General features: G+C 35.7%; 1 protein-coding gene across 2 annotated transcripts in view; it reads right to left on the bottom strand.

The window, feature by feature from the left end:
* The window catches only part of METTL15 (methyltransferase 15, mitochondrial 12S rRNA N4-cytidine), a 71,976-nt gene that overhangs the window by 21,883 nt on the left and 29,903 nt on the right, over positions 1-20,190 (bottom strand). For both annotated transcript variants that reach the window (XM_026664777.2, XM_087951076.1), the window contains exon 3: positions 11,697-11,833. In XM_026664777.2, coding sequence (XP_026520562.1) covers positions 11,697-11,833 — 137 coding nt within the window. The remainder of the gene's footprint in view (positions 1-11,696; positions 11,834-20,190) is intronic.

The raw sequence follows: 20,190 nt of genomic DNA on the forward strand, positions 1-20,190 counted from the left end.
GGCTCTTTTCAGAATTATTTCCCCAATTATCCAATGCATATATTTACAAGTCCAAGTACCTTTAGTTTTACTGAAATTTCTTTCAAGCATTGGTTGTAGGTTAATTTGGGACTGATTATTTGGCATAAGCTTGGTGCTGACTCTTAGTGACCATATTAAGATTAGAGAAACCGTGTCCAACCTAGTCCTTCATGACTTCTAGTAATGCACCCATGGCTGGGCTCTTGTCTTTCTTTCGACCTTTACCAGCATTATAGACTTCTCTAGAGAGCTAAGTCTTCACATGTGACTGAAGTATGATAATTTGAGAGTGATAATTTGTGCCACAAATGAAAATTTGTGTTTGATTTGCTTGATTTTCCATTTGGTTGTTTTGGTGGCTATTCATGATCTTCCCAGACATATACACCAAAACCAAAGTTCATTCATTTCGTCTTCATATTTAACCTAAGTCTCATTTTTTTTCTTTTTTAACAGGTATCTTCTACTATCTGTATTTTTTGATTTTCATTATTAGACTTTACATATTATCTGCATCTTCCACTTATAAATTGCAGATATATTTTCCTAATCACTGATTAAAAAACAACAACCACCTGGAGTCATTCTAAAATGCCATATAATTTGATTTTATATGATAATTTGATATTACCATATTTGTTTATATCATAGGAGGTTAATTATAATTTTACAGACTTCACACTGGGGGTATTTTGTGAACCTAATTTATTCAGCATTTCAGTGGCCATAATGTACTTAATTATCTAACTACTTTTTAACATTACAAATTATAAATTCATAATAGCATCTGTGCTTGTGTGAAACAATTCTACCCAAAGTTAATAATTCAAGTATTCTAAGTATTTTTAATACACTTTTAGCAGCTTGATATGAACTACCTGAATTTCTACCTTAACCAATGAAATTAGCATAAGCAGGTTAAAGGCACTTAAAAATAATGTGGAATTAACCTGAATGTTTGAGTTATTATAATTATTTTTATAATGATGCTACTTGACTATTGCTATAGGAATAAATGCATATTTGAAATTATTAAACTAAGTCAGAATAGTCTATAAATTTCTGAAAGGTACTGGTAGAAATGACACAATGATGATATTTGATATTGCAAAATATGTGTGTGTGTGATATATATGTATGTATGTATGTATGTATATGTATATGTATGTATATATGTATGTATATGAATTTGTTGCACACAAATACACACACAGAGACACACACAAAACCATTCAGCAAATACTGCAACTAAGTAAATAATAAATCTTTTTTTATTTGCTGTTTTAAGTTCTGGTTTTTCTAAATATCACTATCAATTGAACCACAGGATCCCTTTGGTTATTTTCATGATCGATTTCAAGCCCTTAGGTGACTTGTTAGCAAATTATTTGGAAAGGAAAAGTGACGCAAAAGATCTGTAAAAGCCTTATTAATCACTAACTAACTTCTACCTTCAAGCCACCTGCTGTAGCCTTTAAGTTGATTATGGAGCAAAAAGACGTCAGAAGCTTGAGAATGTTGTTTTTATATCGGATGTATCATGCCTTTTACTCCAAGATACTATTCAACTGTTATTCAGGCTTAAAATGTTTACATGCTCTGATATTAGAACTTAAGATGTGCATTAGGCCTGCAAAAAGACTGGAAAATAAAGGGTCATACTGTATATAGATAGAGTGGGGAAATACTAAAACCAAAGAAAACCAGAAGTTTGAATTTTTTTTAAACATCAAACTACAATCTGCATGAATTTTAAACACATAGAAAAACATTAAAAATATTAATTTGTACATTTAAAATTTTTCCCAATCTAGTTTTTTTAAAACCAATGTTTAAATAAAGTGTCATATGTATGAAACATTTGGGGGTGGGGAGCTAGTGAATTTCCCTAGGACCTTGGGAAAACTAATCTTGCATAATGATATCCACATGCATGCACGAAGCTTAATGGGATATTTCTAGACAGGTGATTTTAGGCTTTCTGTCAATGATCAGAATAAGTTTGGATGTGTGCCCCCATATGTATATAAACTTCTGTAATGCTGGCATTAGACAAAGCAAAAATCAAAACTTTAAGAGCACAGCTGACTCATGAACATCTTTATCTATGCATGCAACTAATTTTTTGCTATTTAAATTGTGACAAATGATGGCATTCGAGATTTGGATAACACATAACCTCATGTCAGACTGAAAAAAATAAGTCATTTCAAATCACATTTTAATTTATTGTGGAATACACTTCTTCCCATCTCCATATGCAGCTAGAAAGCTGTCCTGAACAAATAGTTTGCACTGAATAGACTATCATTTCTGGGATTCTACACAGTGAGTTATGCTATGGAAATATAGTTTTTTTTAAAGTTCCAGCTAAAGAAAATATGGGCTATTATTCTACATTAAATTATCCACTAGCAACTAAAGATGATAGCAATAGATATAAATTAAATTTGTAAAGACTTTTACTAATTTATATGCTTTGCAGCTAATATTTCAAAATATCACCTGAAATATTCAAAAAAAGGAAATGGTTTATGGAAGCCAATTATATAAACAGTATCAAAAATTTTCTAAAAGTTCTTCAGACATTTATAAATCAGTACATTTTATTCCCACAATGGGTGCCTAAAATAATAGACAAATTCTGTATTATTAAGCAAGCGAAAAATCCAGCTGACACGTTTGAATGCTACATCTTCCTAATATTTTCCTGATGGAAAGAAAAAAAAAATCCTGAATGAGACATGAACAAAATATTAATAGATTTTTTGCACAGGTTCTATATAATGAGTATGTAGCCTTACCTGCCAGTATTAGGTAAAAATTTGTCATACTGGAAGAAACTATGCATGTAAATAGTTAGGGATACATAAAAGCTATTTTTTCTTTAGGCTATTCCTTTTTTTCCCCCTCAAAAGGGTAATTCTGCATATCATTTTTCAAAATTTGATTGCTGGTACTTGAAATTGTTAAGAGGGAATTTAAGGAGATAAATCATCTGGTGCAGATTACTGCTTGTAATCAATTCACCTGAAATGAACGCATGGTTATTGAAAATCTATGTATGTGCTTCACATAAGTGGCTAATCTTATATTTTAATTTTATGAACATACCCACCATCTATTATTGTACAAAAGAGGATATATTTTGTTTCATCCATTTTATTTTAGCTTGATCCAAAGACTTATATTTTCAGAAAAACAATTAACACATTTAGTTAGTCCTGTTCTTGACATATACATGCCATACAATGAAGTACTTTTATAACAGCTTAACCATATCATGTAGCTTCCCATTCTTTTACACTTATGATTCTAGCTTAGTGCAAATATACCAGTAAACACACAGCATCATCTTTAAAATAATATAACAAAACGTATTATATTTACTGTATATATGTTGTTATATTGTTTTTATTCTACTTTAAATAGTGTTTATTTCTTTATGTAATTTATATAGCTGCCAATTTAATATAGTGACTCGTATTAATCCACCAGTCATATAATTGAGATGGGTAGCCATATAAAATAATTTTTAAAATGATTAGTATGTGCAGTTTAGCATTTTAAATCATCTATTGAATCCTTCCCAAAACCTAGGATAAGGCAGATGTTTTTTTGATGGTGTTAAAGGTATCTTTGCAAGAAGAAAGCTGTTCCAAGTAAATCCAAGTTGCCTTTTGCAACTAACTGAAGATGATTTTGTCGAGGCCAATAGTGTTCAAGTGGTACTCCAGATGTTTCAGGGTTGTACCCTAGATGCCTGTTGCTATTAGTACCACTTTTGCTTTCTTTGCCACAGTTGTTCTACTTCTATTTACCAACCTTCGTATTTTGTGATTTTCTCTAGCCAGACTATTTAATGTTTCTTATTGATGTTTGTTAAGTCTGGAGTCTTAGGTGGCAGCTGCTTGTCTGCTCGAATTCTGAAGTACCAGAAAATTTAGTGTCTTCCATTTCTATTTCTTTGTTGATGTTATTTCTCCCACCAATTTTTGCTTGCAGATCTTCAATGCACACTGTTGTTACTTTGTTATGCCATTTTGTTATGCCATTTCTGTGTGATCTTCTGGCAGCAGGTCTAATTAAATTAAACTCAGGATGACATGTTGTTGTCATGTGATGTATCACAACTTTTTACCCCTTTGCTAAAATGGGGGTGCGCGTGGCCAGCGTGTGATGCATCCGGCCCATGGGCCGTGAGTTTGACACCCCTGAATTAGGCAGTCCACTAATTCTTCAGCTTCTTTACAGAGGCATTTGGTGTGTGTTGCTATCTTATTGTTACTATTGTTATTATCTATTCATAACAATGTGAAGTCACAACTGCCAATCATTTAGCTGGTGTTAGACTTCATATGCACAAATTCTTCCCTAGAGCCTAGAATGCCTTAATGTATTGGTTTATTGTATGTGTGGGTCCAAGCAGTGTGGCCTTTTGCAATTGAGAGATTATTATTTTTTTCAATGTGCCAATTTGCTTAGTGTCAACCAAGATATTTTGGTATGGCACACCATGTTCTTATAATCACTGGGATCACCACAGCTAGTTTATGCTATTACCTTTTAATTTTGATTGTCAAATATTGATATTATTAAGATTATATATTTATAATAAATTGACAGTATTAAATATTAAATACTATAAATAAATTAACATATTATTATTACAATTAATTAAATGTGTTATAGTTGCCTAAATCTAAAGCACTCTGGGCACATATAGAAGGGGAAAAAATCATAAAAACACATAAAAAACTGGGACTTCACATATATACATCTGTCTTTATCTGCAAGAATGGTTTGGCATCCTGTAAGAACCCCACAGTTTTTTTTTTTTTACAAAGGTCAATGCTTTGACCTTTCAATTGCCTGGAGTGATCAAAATCAGCAGGGATTATCAGAAATATCCTGCAGATAAAAATCTACAGGTACGATAGTAGCCGTCAGCATTCCAGTAAACTGATGCTCTGTAAGCTGTTATTGATTGGGTTCACTGCATTCATACACATTGCCTTTTATCCATGAGCTCAAGATATAAAAATAAGGAGCAATTTCCAACTATTCTAACACAATTCTGAAATAAGTTGGACCAAGAAAAGAATAACTTATTCAAAAGTATCCAGTCAGCATTAAGGTTGAATAAGAATTTCAAAGGCATAACTGCATAATATATGATTTTGAATGGAGAATCACCCCCAAGCACCATTTTTCAAGAGGAACTACAACTTTCTAAAATTCAAATTAGGCCCATCAGCCCAAAACCTAGTCTTGATTTAAGGTAGTTTGTGAGCTATGTATGGTGGCCTTATTGTGTTCACCAAGGTGCTATCTTACTGAACTGCCACAATATTCCTATACAGTTTTGTTGGATTCACAATGTGGTCCAAGTTTGGTTTTCACACTTATTAATGTTTTACTTAAATGTATAATTATTTTAGAAATTTAAACTCTCTGTTTCTAAATAAGAAACTTTCACAAAGAGTCATATACTTCAGCTAAGCCACCTGTCATGCCCGTGTCGGAATCTAATTCGGAGTGAGAGGCCAAGCAGCTGACAGGGAGTGGGAGTGTGGCTCCTGTTGGCTGTGGAAGAAATTGGGGAAGGGCAAAGTCCAGCTGGGCAGAGCAGGGAAGAGGTAGAGCAAGTGAGAGGGAATTCAGAGGAAGACCCAGGCCCACCCCCTCTTCATCCAAGGGCACGGAGGGAGAAATGGAGAAGGGAGCAACATGAGTTGTGTGGCTTACAAGGGAGGAAAGGGCCCTGATTCTCTTCATTAGATGCAGCTGGGAACACCGTGTTTAAAAAAGGAAGCTGCGCACAGCAAATTGTTGGGAGCAAATCGTGAATTATCTGGTATTGTAGAGGCTTATCTGTGTCCCTGGCGTTTTCCCAACTTTGTATGTTTTGCTGTGCTTTCAAGTCTGCAATTCCTTCTCCTGCCCTGTCAAGTTAATTACTGCAGCATGGTTTGTTTGATTTTTTTTTTGAGACAAATTTTATTAATTTTAAAGACAAACAAAACATCATTAAACATTAAAAACATAAAACCTCTTTCCATTATAAATTTTTACAAGGCAGATAAAACATTATTTTATACAACATAATTCTAATTTATCCCATTTCCATATGGACACATAAATATCTTTTAACAAATTTCTCATTATTTCTCTTTACTCTTATTCAGTTACATTTCTTTTCTATATTTATCCATTTTATAGTTATCATATTCATATTTCCCTCTGACTTGTTTACAATTATTCTCATCTGACATTCCTCCAAGGTTTTATTAATTCTCAAACAAACATAAACACACAAAACACAAAAACATAAAACTTCTTTTTAGAAAGTGGCTTGGCCCCAGATTACCTCTCTTTATACGGACTTCAATTAAATTCATGTTCATCTTATATATCGTTACCTATCTTATTTACCATTCTATATCTTCTATATAACTTCTCCCCGCTTTTCACTCTTCTTAATTCTATTTTATTTATTTCATCTTAATTTAAATCATTATACTTGTATCCTTTGTCCATTCTTTTCCAATTATCCATTTATCTCATTCCCTATAATAATAATAAAAAAAGATTTCTCCTGAAATCACTAATCGAAGTATGATGCCTTTCTATCGTTCCCCTAAATTGACATTTAAAATAGCACCTAGTTCCCAATCTGATTCTGCTTAGTACATTCTACCTACTAAATTTTAAGAAAAAGAGAGAATAGTAAATCTATAAAATAATTAAGTACAAAATTAAATATTAAATCTTATAACATTCCAATTATCTATTTCAAAAACAAATGCTGCAATAATAAGTTTATAATAACATCAACACAATAGTCAATTAAACTCTATAATTGAACTAAATATTTTAAACATTCCCTTTAATATTTTATTAAATCTTAAAATCTATCATTATTAAGCATTTTAATATTTTAATCATTTATTAAATCTTATAAAATTCTAATTTTCTATTTCTAATACAAATACTACAATACTATCTTATGTACTTTGCAGAATCTTTTTTTTTAAAAAAAAATTATACATTACCCTTTATCCCTAAAATTTTTTTGCTTTTTCCCATCTTGTTTCATACCTTTGTGGCTCCCCCCCCCCCTTTTCCCTTCCTTTCTTATCCCACCTGGCCTTTTTACCCCCCCCCTCTCCTAACCTCCGCCTTTTTAGCTTCCCCTCTCTGTTGTATTCCTCTTTTCTTTTGCTTTCTAACATTGTATTGATTTTGCATCTTATTTTTCTCTTTCTTGGGTGTTTGTTTAGGTCTTAAGTCCTTCATTTTCCTTCCTCTCTTTCTCCTTTCTTTCTTAATCAAACTTTTTGATTCATTAAAGATGGCTTCTTCTTCTTCTTCTTCTTCTTCTTCTTCTTCTTCTTCTTCTTCTTCTTCTTCTTCTTCTTCTTCTTCTTCCTCCTCCTCCTCCTCCTCCTCCTCCTCCTCCTCCTCCTCCATCAGTTGTTGTGTTTGCTGATAAATAGCAAGCGCCATTTCTAAAAAGTGAAAGGCTTCTCCCAAAGCGTCCTTGCCTTCTTTCTTTGTTTTTCCATATTCCTTTCTTAGTTCATCAACAGATAAAGCCATTATAAACCTTTTCTTCTTCTTCTTTTTTCCCTCTTCTTCTTCTTAAAACAACCAAGATGTTTCAAAACTTAAAACAGTTCCCCAAAGTCCCAGAATCATCAAGCAGTCCGAACAGAGCACAAAGTTCTTCCCTTTACACTTTCTCTTCCTGGGGGAGTAATATCAATTAAAAAAAGAACCCAGTCTGTATTTTAAAGCCTTATTGCAATTAACTTCTAGTCTCAAAATCTTCAAGGCATCTCCTCCAACAAGGTCTTAATATAATTTTTTTTTTGTCCTCTCCCTTCCCACTTGTAACAAAGAGCTTTAAATTTTTACCTTCTATAAAAAAGCAGGTTTTTCAATTTCCGTTTGTTAACTCCGTAGGGAAGGAGAGTAAACTTTCCCTTTTAGCACTTCCATTCGCCGCTGTAAAAATCTCCTCTGGAAACAAAGTATCGTTCGAAAAATCGTGGTTTTCAGGATGTTAGATGTATCTTAAGATCCCGGTTCAGCCAAAGAACTTTCACTTCAAAACTTTCTCCTTCTTCCTCCTGCACAATCTTATCCAGCTGCCGGCTTCTTTGTGGCGGCCATTACTGACCGCCGCTCCACCGCCTTGAGAAAAGGGGGTTTTGCCGGCTGGGGAGGGGGTCTGCGATACCCCCAAACCCCTATCCGGATCCCCCCTGTCTTCGGCTGCCTCTACGGGGCAGCCTTATCCTCCAGACCCGTCGGGATCGGAGGCACCAAGACAGCTAGCGCAACAGGGATCGCACAGGATCGCGAATCCCTGCCGCCGCCGAAGGCTGGCAAACCGGAAGTCGGTTTGTTTGGATTTTTAGTTACAGTTTGTATGTACTTTGTTTTCTGACTGAATTTCTTCCATTTAAAGACTGTTCCTGGAAGAATTTTTCTCCAGCCTAAGGTAACGTGGACATTGGAGCAAAGTTGGAGATAATAAAGGGACTCTTCTTGCTTATTTGACTGTGTTGCCTTTGTGCCATGCCCCGGGTCATCATACCACCACAAAATTAAGCATAATAAAACTTTATGGACAGACACAGAAAAATGTGAAGAATGAATGAAAATTAAAACACATTTTTTTCCTCAGTGAAATTACTAGGAAATATTTGCAATGTGGAAATTAGAAATCTCTCATAACAATCCTAAACAGAAAACTAGCTATTTCCATCAGATTTTCACTAAACAATTTACAGCAGTTGTATACTTAAAAGGCAACTTACATAAACATCAGCTTCAATGACACAATAAATGTGTGTGTGTCTCCATGTTTGCATGTGTATTTGCATATGTGTATGGGTGTGTACCTGTGTATATACACACAAACAACATACATAATAATCAAGAAAAGGCAACTGAGAAATGAAAAAGTTGTCTCTTGATGCAGTAAAGTTTAATACCAGATTGCAACTGTTAAAATAATAAAAATTAAAATTGGCACTGGATACCTTAGAAATAAATTTATTTAAAAATGTACCAATGGTGATAAAAGTTGCAATTAAAATTAATACAAAATTAAAATGATGGATTTCAATCCCAAGAATTCCCACACTAACTTTAAATCACAAAGTTGGAACAGTGCCAAAGTTGAGAAATACTGTTCCAAAAGGTCATTCCTGATGAAATCAGTCCTACTGTTGGATGCCTGATTTTGAGGTGGAGACAGACTGGATTGGAAAGAGGAAGGCAGGAAATTGTACAACTGAGAGACTGAAACCACTTAACATGAAGATGAAGAAGAGAATCCTGAAATGGAAGATCGGTTGAAAAAAAAATTAAGGACATGGAAATCCAGAGTCTTCCTGATAGGTTTGTTGTTAGGTTTGAGGAGTAGAAGTAGCAGAAATTGAAGTTAGAAATGGATATATTTAATCCTTCAAAGCAAAAGGGAGGAAGAGTAGAACATCTAAGGAGACAATAATCGCCAGCTGACAAAATAGAAGGAAAGAGGGAGAAATACAGGTCATCCTAGTTTTATTTGATTAAGAAGAGTGAAGAGAACTTTGTTGCATCTCCAAACTTTTAAGATAAAGGGAAATTGAAGAGGGAAAGTGATGTTATGGTTGATACCATCAAGATTAGAGGTAACATCTTTGAGATTAGACAAGTACATTATCAAAACTAGTCCCCTCAACAACCAAGGCTGAGAAACAGATGGAAAATAATCTATTATCTTGTAAGAACAAAAAACAGCAATAGAGCTTAAAGTCCAGAATTGATATATGGTATTAATTTGTGTACACTTGTAGATTCCAAAGGAGCTGATGATCATAATAGGTGTTTCTATCAGATCTGTAAAACAAATAACAACATAAAGGCTTGTCCTTGAATATTCTGCGGTTAGGTTCATGAGTGTACTGTATAGTTGTGTTGCTAGAGAAATGTATTGATAGGTCCAGGGTGAAACTCTGAGACACTCCAATTTACATTCTTGTTTTGGTTGCCTTTCATTTTCAAGAAATAAAGCAAATGGCCTTGACTACATAGTTTACTTACCAAAACAAGCACTGTATAGGAGAAGAATTGAAACCCTGATTGATTCTATATAGTGCCTAAATAAAAGCCACCACTACCATTATCAAACCAAAATAAAGAAAATAGAGTGTATATGAGTGTGTATGTGTATACAACAGATTTTAATAATTTAGATTTAATTTATCACTGGCCCCACCACCAGTAGATCAATTATAAAGCATTGATTCTGTTTTTTTCTTCTGTGTTAAAGTTCAAACTACAACCAGATCTCTAAAATCAATAGATTAATCTTTTAAAAAAACTAACATGGAAAGAGGGAGGGACATCATCTGCTGTGCGTCATCCAGAGTAGCCTTTGGTGAGATGGACAGCTATGTAAATTTGTTTCATACATACATGCATACATTATATACATACATACATACATACATATATACATACATGCATTTGTTTTATAGTGAATTCCCAAATTCTTACTTCTGAAGTAAATCGATTTCCAATCCTGAAATCAACAAAGGTCATAGCCATGCTTTGTGGAGATCACAGAAATTTGTTGGGTTAAGTGTGTATTTCTGCTGGCTTTATTTTACTAGTGCAACATTTCAATTAGGCTTTATTTCACTAGAGCAAATTTTCCTATATCATTCATTTTTTATTTTAAGTGTGAATATGAATGCATTAAATGTAAAATTAATATATTTGTGAGCTTCAAGCATCATTATACCACTAGAAAATAAACTATACATAACATTCATATAAATTAATATATGCATACACACACACACACACACACACACACACACACTGTATCAGTGCTGATATATAAATACTTCTCATACATACATCATACAAAAGTAGCTCTTTTGACTAATAATAGCCAAAAATGGGAAGGAACTGCAGCCTCTTGTTAATAAAATAATGAGCATAGTGAAAAAATTGGACTAAAATTAAAAAGATTAAACTAATGAAAATAGAAACAATAAACTCCAGCTTTAGAATTGACAGTAGAGTTACTAAAGTGGTGGATAGCTTCTGCTTTTTTACGTTCATCATTGACAGTAAAGGAAGAAGTAATCAAAAAAATTATCATAGATCAGCACTTCGTAGAATCGCTAAGACGACCCTGAAAATGTTCAGATGTTATTGACATAATTTAAGCAGTGGTATTGTGACGCTCCATGGAAATGAAAGTTGGACTGAAGAAGGAGGATAAAAAATGCACTAACACTTGAAAATTTGGTGCTGGAGAAGACTCCTGAGAACTCCATGGACAGCCAAGAAAACAAATATATTATCACTCATGTCATCCCAGAATTCTCACTCAAGGTACAATCAGGCTTTATTTATCTTACTTTCGAAGTATTATGAAAAGAGGCAACCCTCTGGAGAAGGATCTAATGACAGGGAAAACTGCAAGGAAAGAGAAAGGAACAACCAGCAATGAACTCAATTAAAGTACTGATAGGTGTAACATTGCAAGATTTGATGGATCAAGTGAGGGACAGATCATCATAAAAAAATGTTTCTGTTAGTCATGAGGAGTCAGCACAATAATGGTACATAAGCCCAAACAAAAAAATAAAAACTATACTCACGGATAAGATTCAGAAAGTTGTTGAGCTAATTCATAAGCTGTGGGGTCTCTGTCAAGTGCGTATATTTTAATACCCTTTGCCTTTTGTAAAATTGCCTTTGTGTGACCTCCTGCTCCAAATGTCATATCAAGAATATGCTGATAAGAAAAAAAAGTCTTGTTACTTATGAATAAAAACATATAAATATTGACATCCACTTCAGTTACTTGTATATTTATTCTATTTAACAAGCAAAAAATTTTATCTTTCAGTTGCAGTCAACTCTTCCATTGATCCCTATAGGCAAACTTCATTACTCAATAAAATTTGCAATTAAACATAGCTTCATGTTTTGTATTAGCTTCCAAACCATTTGAAAGACATTTTCTAAGAAATAAAAAATGGATATATAAAGGAGTTTCAAGGAGCTCCCTAGATGACATCTTCAGAAAATTTAAAATTTCGCAGCTACATAAATGAACTCAAAATTTCATATGATTGCCAATAGTTATTCACACATTTGGTATAATTAAATTTGAGCTGGCCTGGTGAAACAATCATGTAATCAAATCATTCAGAAGGCTAGAATGTAGAAGTTCGTGTTACATGTTGCATGATGTATGCTGCATTTTTAAAGCTTTAATAAGTAACAGTAATACAACAGGATATTCTATGATGATTTCAAAGGTTTAATAAGATAATTGGCAGAAAAAATTAAAAATCTACTAACTCTGTATTACAAGCATGGCATTTAAACTAAAAGATGCTGCAAGTTAGACCTAATCTCTTAACACTTAAGAAGACTTAAAAAGTTTACTCATTGACCTGTGGCAAAATGCTATCAGTATAATAATGATACTATCAGTATAATAACAATCAATCTCTCAATTCTACATCCAACAGATAAAAGTGATGAAGTCTTTCAGTAGCAATGTATGAGGGCCTACAATGAGACTGAACCCTGATAAGTTTGGGGTGCTACTAAAGAATAGTTCTTGGATCTATCTGTTGAGAAGACATCCAGAATAGTATTGGGTTGAACCGATACTGTAGCAGTAAGCATTTAAGATGAACAGTGGGTACATTAGAAACAAATTTTTCATTGAATGTCTAGCAGTGCTACTTTCAATTCAGTTTGGTATACCAGCTGTGAACTTTCCTGGACCACACAATGATTCATACCATAGCTCTCATTCTTTTAGAATTATTGAAAAGACTCTACACTGAACAGTCTTAAAAATACTTCTAATACTCCAGCCTATTGTATTTTAAATTCTAAACCAAGATGACTTCATTTTTAACCACTGGCTGCCCATTAATTGGCACAGTATTCCAATCTATTAATTATGACCTACAGGTCTCTAAATTTGGAGCTTGAAATTTGGAACTTCAGCAAATATGAATCTTTTGTTTTTTACCATCTGTGCAAACTGGTGACTGCGGAATTCTTACCTGACTGAGGACTATTTCAGTGGCAGAATCTCTGCAGTGAAATTCTCTACTGTAGAAGTTCAACAATCACATATAATTGTTCTTCTTAGAAAAGATTCTTGGAAAAATTCCTGAATGTGTACTGATTCAGTAGGCTTGTAACCCCTTGGCATATTTGCTTTTGACTGCTGTAAATATCTCAATCATTTTAATTGTTTTAATTGTTTGCCATATTTAGGTTAATGTATAAATCAATAAACTTAAATATAGGACTTGTCAAATGATGAAAATGAAGAAGGGAATTATGCAAGCAAATTATACAAACAATTTTTCCTTTTTTTTTCTAAAAAAAGTTAGTCACTAAAATATTGAAGCAAAACAAAGGTAGAATATTCTTCAAAAGCAGGAAGAAACTACAGATCTGTCAGCTTATATCAAGCCCTGAAAGGCTAACAAAGTTAGGAAACAAGATTCATTTTTTAGAACGTTCTATATTTTTAGTAGGATAATGTAACCAGTATGGTAATGTATAAATTGTTGGCCAGTGAAATAGACTGTCATGTAACATTGCAAGTTGTCTGTTGTCAGAGGTCTTCAATCAGAAAACTGAACATTTATGTGTCAACGAGGCTCCAGTGTATCTAAACTGACAGGGTTTGGAGCTAAAAGAATTGAATGAAAATTGTCTTGACTCCATAACATTAGTTTTAAATGAGGTTATTTTAATAAATTAAATGGAAAAAAAAATCCATGAAATGAGCTCTATTGTTAGCTGCATTTTTTTTAATCATCATTTGCCACATACTTCTCCCATTGATGGACAAGCTTCTTAAAGTCAACAGAAAAGACCACCACATTGTGTCTCTTCAATCAGTTCCTGATCATCCTTTCCACCTGTTTGATTCAAATGGATGCCCACAAAGTTGTTCTTTCAATTTTGGGAAAATCAGAAGTTGCATGGCTGGACTAATATTATGAAAGGGGTAAAGATGGTGATAGCTAGCTTAACAACTGTTTCTTGAAAGGCTCATGAAGGGAGAGCATTGTTGCAGCAAAAAAAATTCTTGTGCTTCCAAACTTCCTTAATAGTTTTTTTTTACAATGTAATCCTATGAGATAATAATGGTGACAGGTTTCAAGGAAATCCAAGCAAATAATACCACCTACATCCCCCAAACCCCTAACTATGTGTTTTCCTGGGAAAGCCTAGATTTTGTTTTGGTTTTTTTCAGGTGGAAAAAAACTGACTGAGCCCATATTTCATTGACTGTCATCATGTTGTGAAGAAATTCTTCACCTTCATTTTCATAGTATGACAACTGCTAGCAAATTTCAACTCTTGAAACTTTCATCTCTGTTGTCAGTGTGCAAAGAACCTATCTTGCACAAGCCTTGCACATCAATAATATGACCCACATGCTCCTGTGAAATAGCAAGCTTGACAGCAATTTCCTTTGGGGTGATCTGCCAATAGTCTTTAATTCATTCATCAACCTTTCTCATGTGAAACTCATCAGTTGCTGTCAGAGGTTGCTCATTCATTCTTGATCACACAAATCAGCTCTTCCTAGTTCACCATCTTTATATATATATTTTTAGTCCAGAGATTAACACCATTCTTGTCAACATACTTATCATCTTATGCATATGCTTTTGGGGGTGAATTTTAACTGAAGAGACTTCTTCAGTAGTCAAACATTCAAACAAGGTGCATGGTTTAAATCATGCCAACATGTAGTCACTGCAGGCATCTGTTTTTTAAACAATGCCACAAATTCTTTTCTCACTGCAACCTCCTATCAATTTAAGTGGAAGAGCAGATACTAAAGAACATATCAGAGGTTCTACTGCTTCAACACTGCCTTCTTTTGGTGGCACTAGATGCATTACTTTTCATTCAACTTTCAGAAATTACCTCTGGCAATTGAATGATTTTATGAAATTAGTTGTTGCACACGAACATTCATTCACTAGATGTATAGGAAAAGAGAATGTATGCTGTACTTTCATGGATAATATTAGCATGATCAATGAAAGGTAACTTCAAGCATAAATGATATATATATTGAGATGTTTAGGAATTTAAGTCAGGAATCCTATACTCAGTCTCCTGGTAGGAAAGAAGCACTACGTTCAGTTAAAATTAACGGAATATATGTAGAACTGTATGCCAACCCTAGTTTAAGTATGGTACTGTACCTCTGCATAACGTATTAATTACAAGTCATATTCAACACAAAAATAAGCTATCAACAATTTATTTATTTTATTCCCATTGTACTTAAGAGTTTATTTTTCCTCCTTTTAAAGCCTGTACAACAAAATGACATTTTATTCCCATGGTCCCATAAATTCTAGAACAGATTATTATACGAACATTTCCTGCAATGAGTCACAGTTCTATAGTTATGATATCCTCTCATCTTCTCAAAGGAATGTATAATTAATATGTGACTGTACATTTTAGTTTCTCATTATCTCTATAGAAAAATAAATAATACTTTGCAATCACTTATTCCTCTAATTTAGGATAGGCCTATGGATTTTTGTCTTAATTATCCAGCTTCAAGAAATATAGCTACAGTATTGAAAGTAGATGGTAGCAGTTAATCCACTTATATTGGTTTCAAAAAGCTAAGTACCGTATATACTCGAGTATAAGTCGACCCGAATATAAGCCGAGGCACCTAATTTTACCATAAAAAACTGGGAAAACTTATTGACTCGAGTATAAGCCGAGGGTGGGAAATGCAGCAGCTACTGGTAAATTTCAAAAATAAAAATAATTAATTTGGGAAACGATCTCACTATCATGAAAGGTTTAATTGATTCACTAACCCAAAAGAAGAAGATGATGATGACAGCGGGAGGCAGGAGTCACTCTCTTCCCCTCCCCTCGGAGGCCCCCTGAGTCAGGAGTCGCTACCGCCGGCGCAGCCCCAGTCCCGCGTCGCCTCGGGAAGGAAAGGCAAAAGGAAGAGCCGCGGCAGCGCTTTGAAACGGCAGCAGTGGCACCGGAGGCTCAGGCTCAGCGGCTCCTGGTTTTGCCCCACCCTTCCCAAGGCAACGCGGGACCGGAGCCGGACCGGCGGCAGCAACTCCCGACAGCCCCAGCCGGACACCTGAGCGGAGATGTAGGGAGAAGGCAAAAGCGACGGAAGATCCTTCAGGGGAAACTGAGGGGGAGACTCACCCTTGGTCCAGATGAGCCCCCTTCCCCGCCCCTAAGGAAGCAGAGGCAGCCAGCAAGGGCAGGCAAGCCCCACTTCACGGACTCTGTCCGTCCCCGCTCCCACCCACCCAAAGCCACGAAGTCCCCCAATCGCACAGCCCAGAATCACCCTCCCCTCAGGGGGAAGCAACGACGGCCGGTTTTTCCCGAGACAAGAAGCTCCGCCGTGCAATGAAAGCGCCCTGGCTCTAGGCTCACAGGCTCACGGGCTCAGAAAACAACGCGAGCTGAGGTGGCTTCGGCTCCGCTCAGCTTCTCCAACATTTGGTGCTGCCCTGTTCTATGTGCCGGGCCCGGCAAGTCCGAGCAGCCAGCGCGTAGAGCAGGGCGGCGCCAGAGATCGTTGGCTGCCTCTTTCGCAGCACGGGAGGCCTCCCCCGGCTGGCCAGCTGCTCTCCTCCTTCTCTGCCTGTTTGTTCTGTGTGGCCGAGGAGGAGGAGACCGGCCGGCTGGTTGGGGGAGGCTTTCTGCGCTGAGGGAGGCGGCTGCTGGTCTCCGGCTTTGCTCCGCTTCTCCGATGGTCCGGTGCCATGTTCTTTACTTGGGCAGCCGGGCGCCCGCAGCGGCGCCCACGGCAACAGGCAGTTCTGCCCGGGCTCCACTCAGGTGTCCGGCTGGGGCTGTCGGGAGTTGCTGCCGCCGGTGCGGCCCCAGTCCCGTGTCGCCTCGGGAAGGGAAAGGCAAAAAGGAACCTGCCGTTGCAAAGCGCTGCCGCTTTGTCCAATAAATAATGCAGAATATACATTTGATTTGATCCATTATTCTGATCTAGGAGATATTCGTGAAGTTTTAATATCTGGAAAATATTCTCTAAGTATGAACATCTCTGAACTGTAATGGCCAAACTACAGTCTAAATTAGGATGATGCTATGAATGGATTTATACCCAAAGTACAAGTGCTGTTAGGAGGGTTCTATTTGAGGACACTACAAATGGATTCCAAGAAGGTGTTAAAGGAATAAATGTTGAATTTGTCAATACTTAAGGCAGAATAGGTAATTTATTAGCACAATTGATGTAACTGTTCTTAGTGATCTCTGTAGTATTCTTTTAAAGATATCTATACCATATATGAAACATATACAAGCTATGTCAACTAAATGACAAAGCATAACATTAACGTTCAGGTGAAAGAAAACACAAATTGAATATGCTAATAAAGAACATAAACCCTATCTGAGGTTTTTATGCTGCAGCAATACTGCAGCAATTTCTTCTAGAATGAGAATAGAGTTGGAAGGGATCTTGGAGGAGTTCTAGCCAAGCCCCTGCTCAAGACCCTATACCAGGTGTTTTTTTCTTAAACCCTATACCACTTGAGACAGTCTTTTCTTAGAAAAACATTGCAGATAGATGGTTGTCAAGTCTTTTCATAAAAAAACTCCAGTGATGAAGCACCCACAACTTCTGAAAGTAAGCTGTTCCAATGGTTAATTGTCCTTTGTTTAGAAGTTTCTCCTAAATTCCAGGTTGCTTCTCTCCTTGAGTAGTTTCCATCCATTGCTTCTTGACTTGCCTTCTGATGCTTTAGAAAATAAGTTGTCCCCTTCTTCTTTGTGGCAGCCCTTCAAATACTGGAAAATTGCTATCATGTCACCCTTAGTCCATATGCTGCCTATCCCACATTTTTCTTGTTTGCCAGAAAGTAGGTTGTGGTCTACTTGGTCAAATGCTTTGCTAAGTCTAAGTTTACTATGTCCACAGCATTTGCTGGTCTACTAATTTAGCCACTTTGTCAAAGAATAAAATTAGTTTGGCTACTAGTTATAACTTTGTTTGTAGATATTGACAGATCTGTTCCCCCCTTCCCCCCAATATCTTCTCAGGTATTGATGTTATGCTGATTGGTCTGTAGTTTCCTGTATTTTTTTCCCCTTTTTTGAAGATGGGAACCACATCAGCTCTTTTCCAATCCTCTGGTACTTCCCCAGTGCTCCATGATTTTTTTTTAAAGATTCTGAGATAATATCTGCCAGCTCCTTCAGAATTCTGGGGTATAATCAATCAGGTCCCAATTATTTACAATATATTCATCAAGATCAGGCAGGTATTCTCTTACCACTTCCTTGCTTATTTTTATTTTTATTTCTAGTCTGTCTTTTACAGTTATGTTTCTGTTAGGTTTGGCTGTGTTTTTTTGCATTTTTTCTTATTTTTTGTTGTTCTTGTTTCTACACATAATATATTTGTGTATATTTTATAATATACTATAACTGTATTATAATATATTAATAATATGTAATAATATATTCGAAGCTCATGGACTACTGAATTATTTTAGACTGTAAAATAGATGACTCTAGTCTAGATTGTGAAGGGGATGACTCATATTCTGTGTTCTCCTCTCAAACTTTGATTACAAAATTCAGTCTTCCGTATCTGTCAAGCCTTTAATGAATTAAAAAAAAACTGAAAAAAATCAAGATGTCACCATTGATAGAGTTAAATATATGAATATTTAATAACACTTACACAATTCCAAGGATAAATTTCACATTATGACACCCATAGACTTGGATGAACTCTTGGGAATTATGTGTATCACGTGTTCTCTTCATTTCTGCCTACCTTGCTTTGCAACTTTTAGCCAGGAAATTATTAGGAAATTCTTAGTTCATAACATAAACAGTTGGACAGGATGATTGAGAAGATAGTTTTTTCTTCTTCAGGCAATCCTAGAAGATGCAAATTTTATTTACATATTTGAAACTGGCTTGAGATTATGCTAGACATCTGACTTCAGATTTAATTAAAGGGTTGACTGTCTAAGTAGAAGTTAAATTTTTTTGAATCCTTTTGAATTTTCAGTATTTCTGCATAAATATGATCTAAAATATGATATTTTCCACATGTTCTAAAACTAGACAAAGAGAACTTAAACAAATGAGTCAAAATATTATATTTCTCCATTTACCTTTTTCAGGAAAATGATTTGAAGCCATATGAGTGTGTGGCAAAAGCATGTGAACCTCTGGTTAAGTATCTTACACTGTTCTGAGCAGAATTGTTTGAAGTGTGGAATGGTCTGTCTCAGAAATGTGCCTTTTTTTCTCAGAACACCATGTCTGAAAAACTCAACTCAAAACATCTATGGCAGTAATGGCTAACCTTTTCCTTGTCACGTATTGAAAGTGTGTGAGTGAGAGCATGCGCGCATGCCTCCACCAATAATGCAATGAATGAGTGAACTCCCGCCCCCCTGCACATGCGCACGTGACTCCCATGCATGCCTCTGTGCATGCACACATGGCCCCCAAGCACCCCCTGCCCCCTGCGCATGCATGCACATCTCCCATGTGCACATCTCCCCCCACGCAGGCACAGCAGATACCCGACAATCAGATGGCTGGTGGGGGCACACGCGAGCATGCGCATGGGGCTGTTCCGGGTGACCCCTCACATCCTAGCAGAAATAGCTCTGCGTGCCACTTCCAGCATGCGTGCCAGAGGTTCGCCATCACGGATCTATGGTTTGGAGGATTTACTTCTTAAAGCAAATAGAAATTTACCTCTTGCTCTGTGATTATTACATAGCTCTCATTTTTCTATAATCTATTCTAGTATCAAAACCATAAATTGTAAATTGATTTTTTAAAGTTTCATACAAAAAGTGTGTAAGGAATTTTCAGTCAACAACAAATATGGATATTGCCTTCTTCCTAGCTCAGTGATGATATTGATAGTGGAACAGCTGTGAAAAACTAAATTTAAAAATATAACAACTAATACTGTAGTATCCTCACATAGCTTTTTGGTAATTCTGCATCTGAAATACTGCATATAGCTCTAGTAGCCATATTTGAAAAACTAATAGCTTTAGAGTCGTATGAAAAGGTGAGTACATTGAAATT

This window comes from Notechis scutatus, chromosome 1 (assembly GCF_049901735.1).
Source record: "Notechis scutatus isolate UNSWTSFEM ecotype Mainland chromosome 1, rNotScu1.2, whole genome shotgun sequence".
Classification (NCBI taxonomy): Eukaryota; Metazoa; Chordata; class Lepidosauria; order Squamata; family Elapidae; genus Notechis; species Notechis scutatus.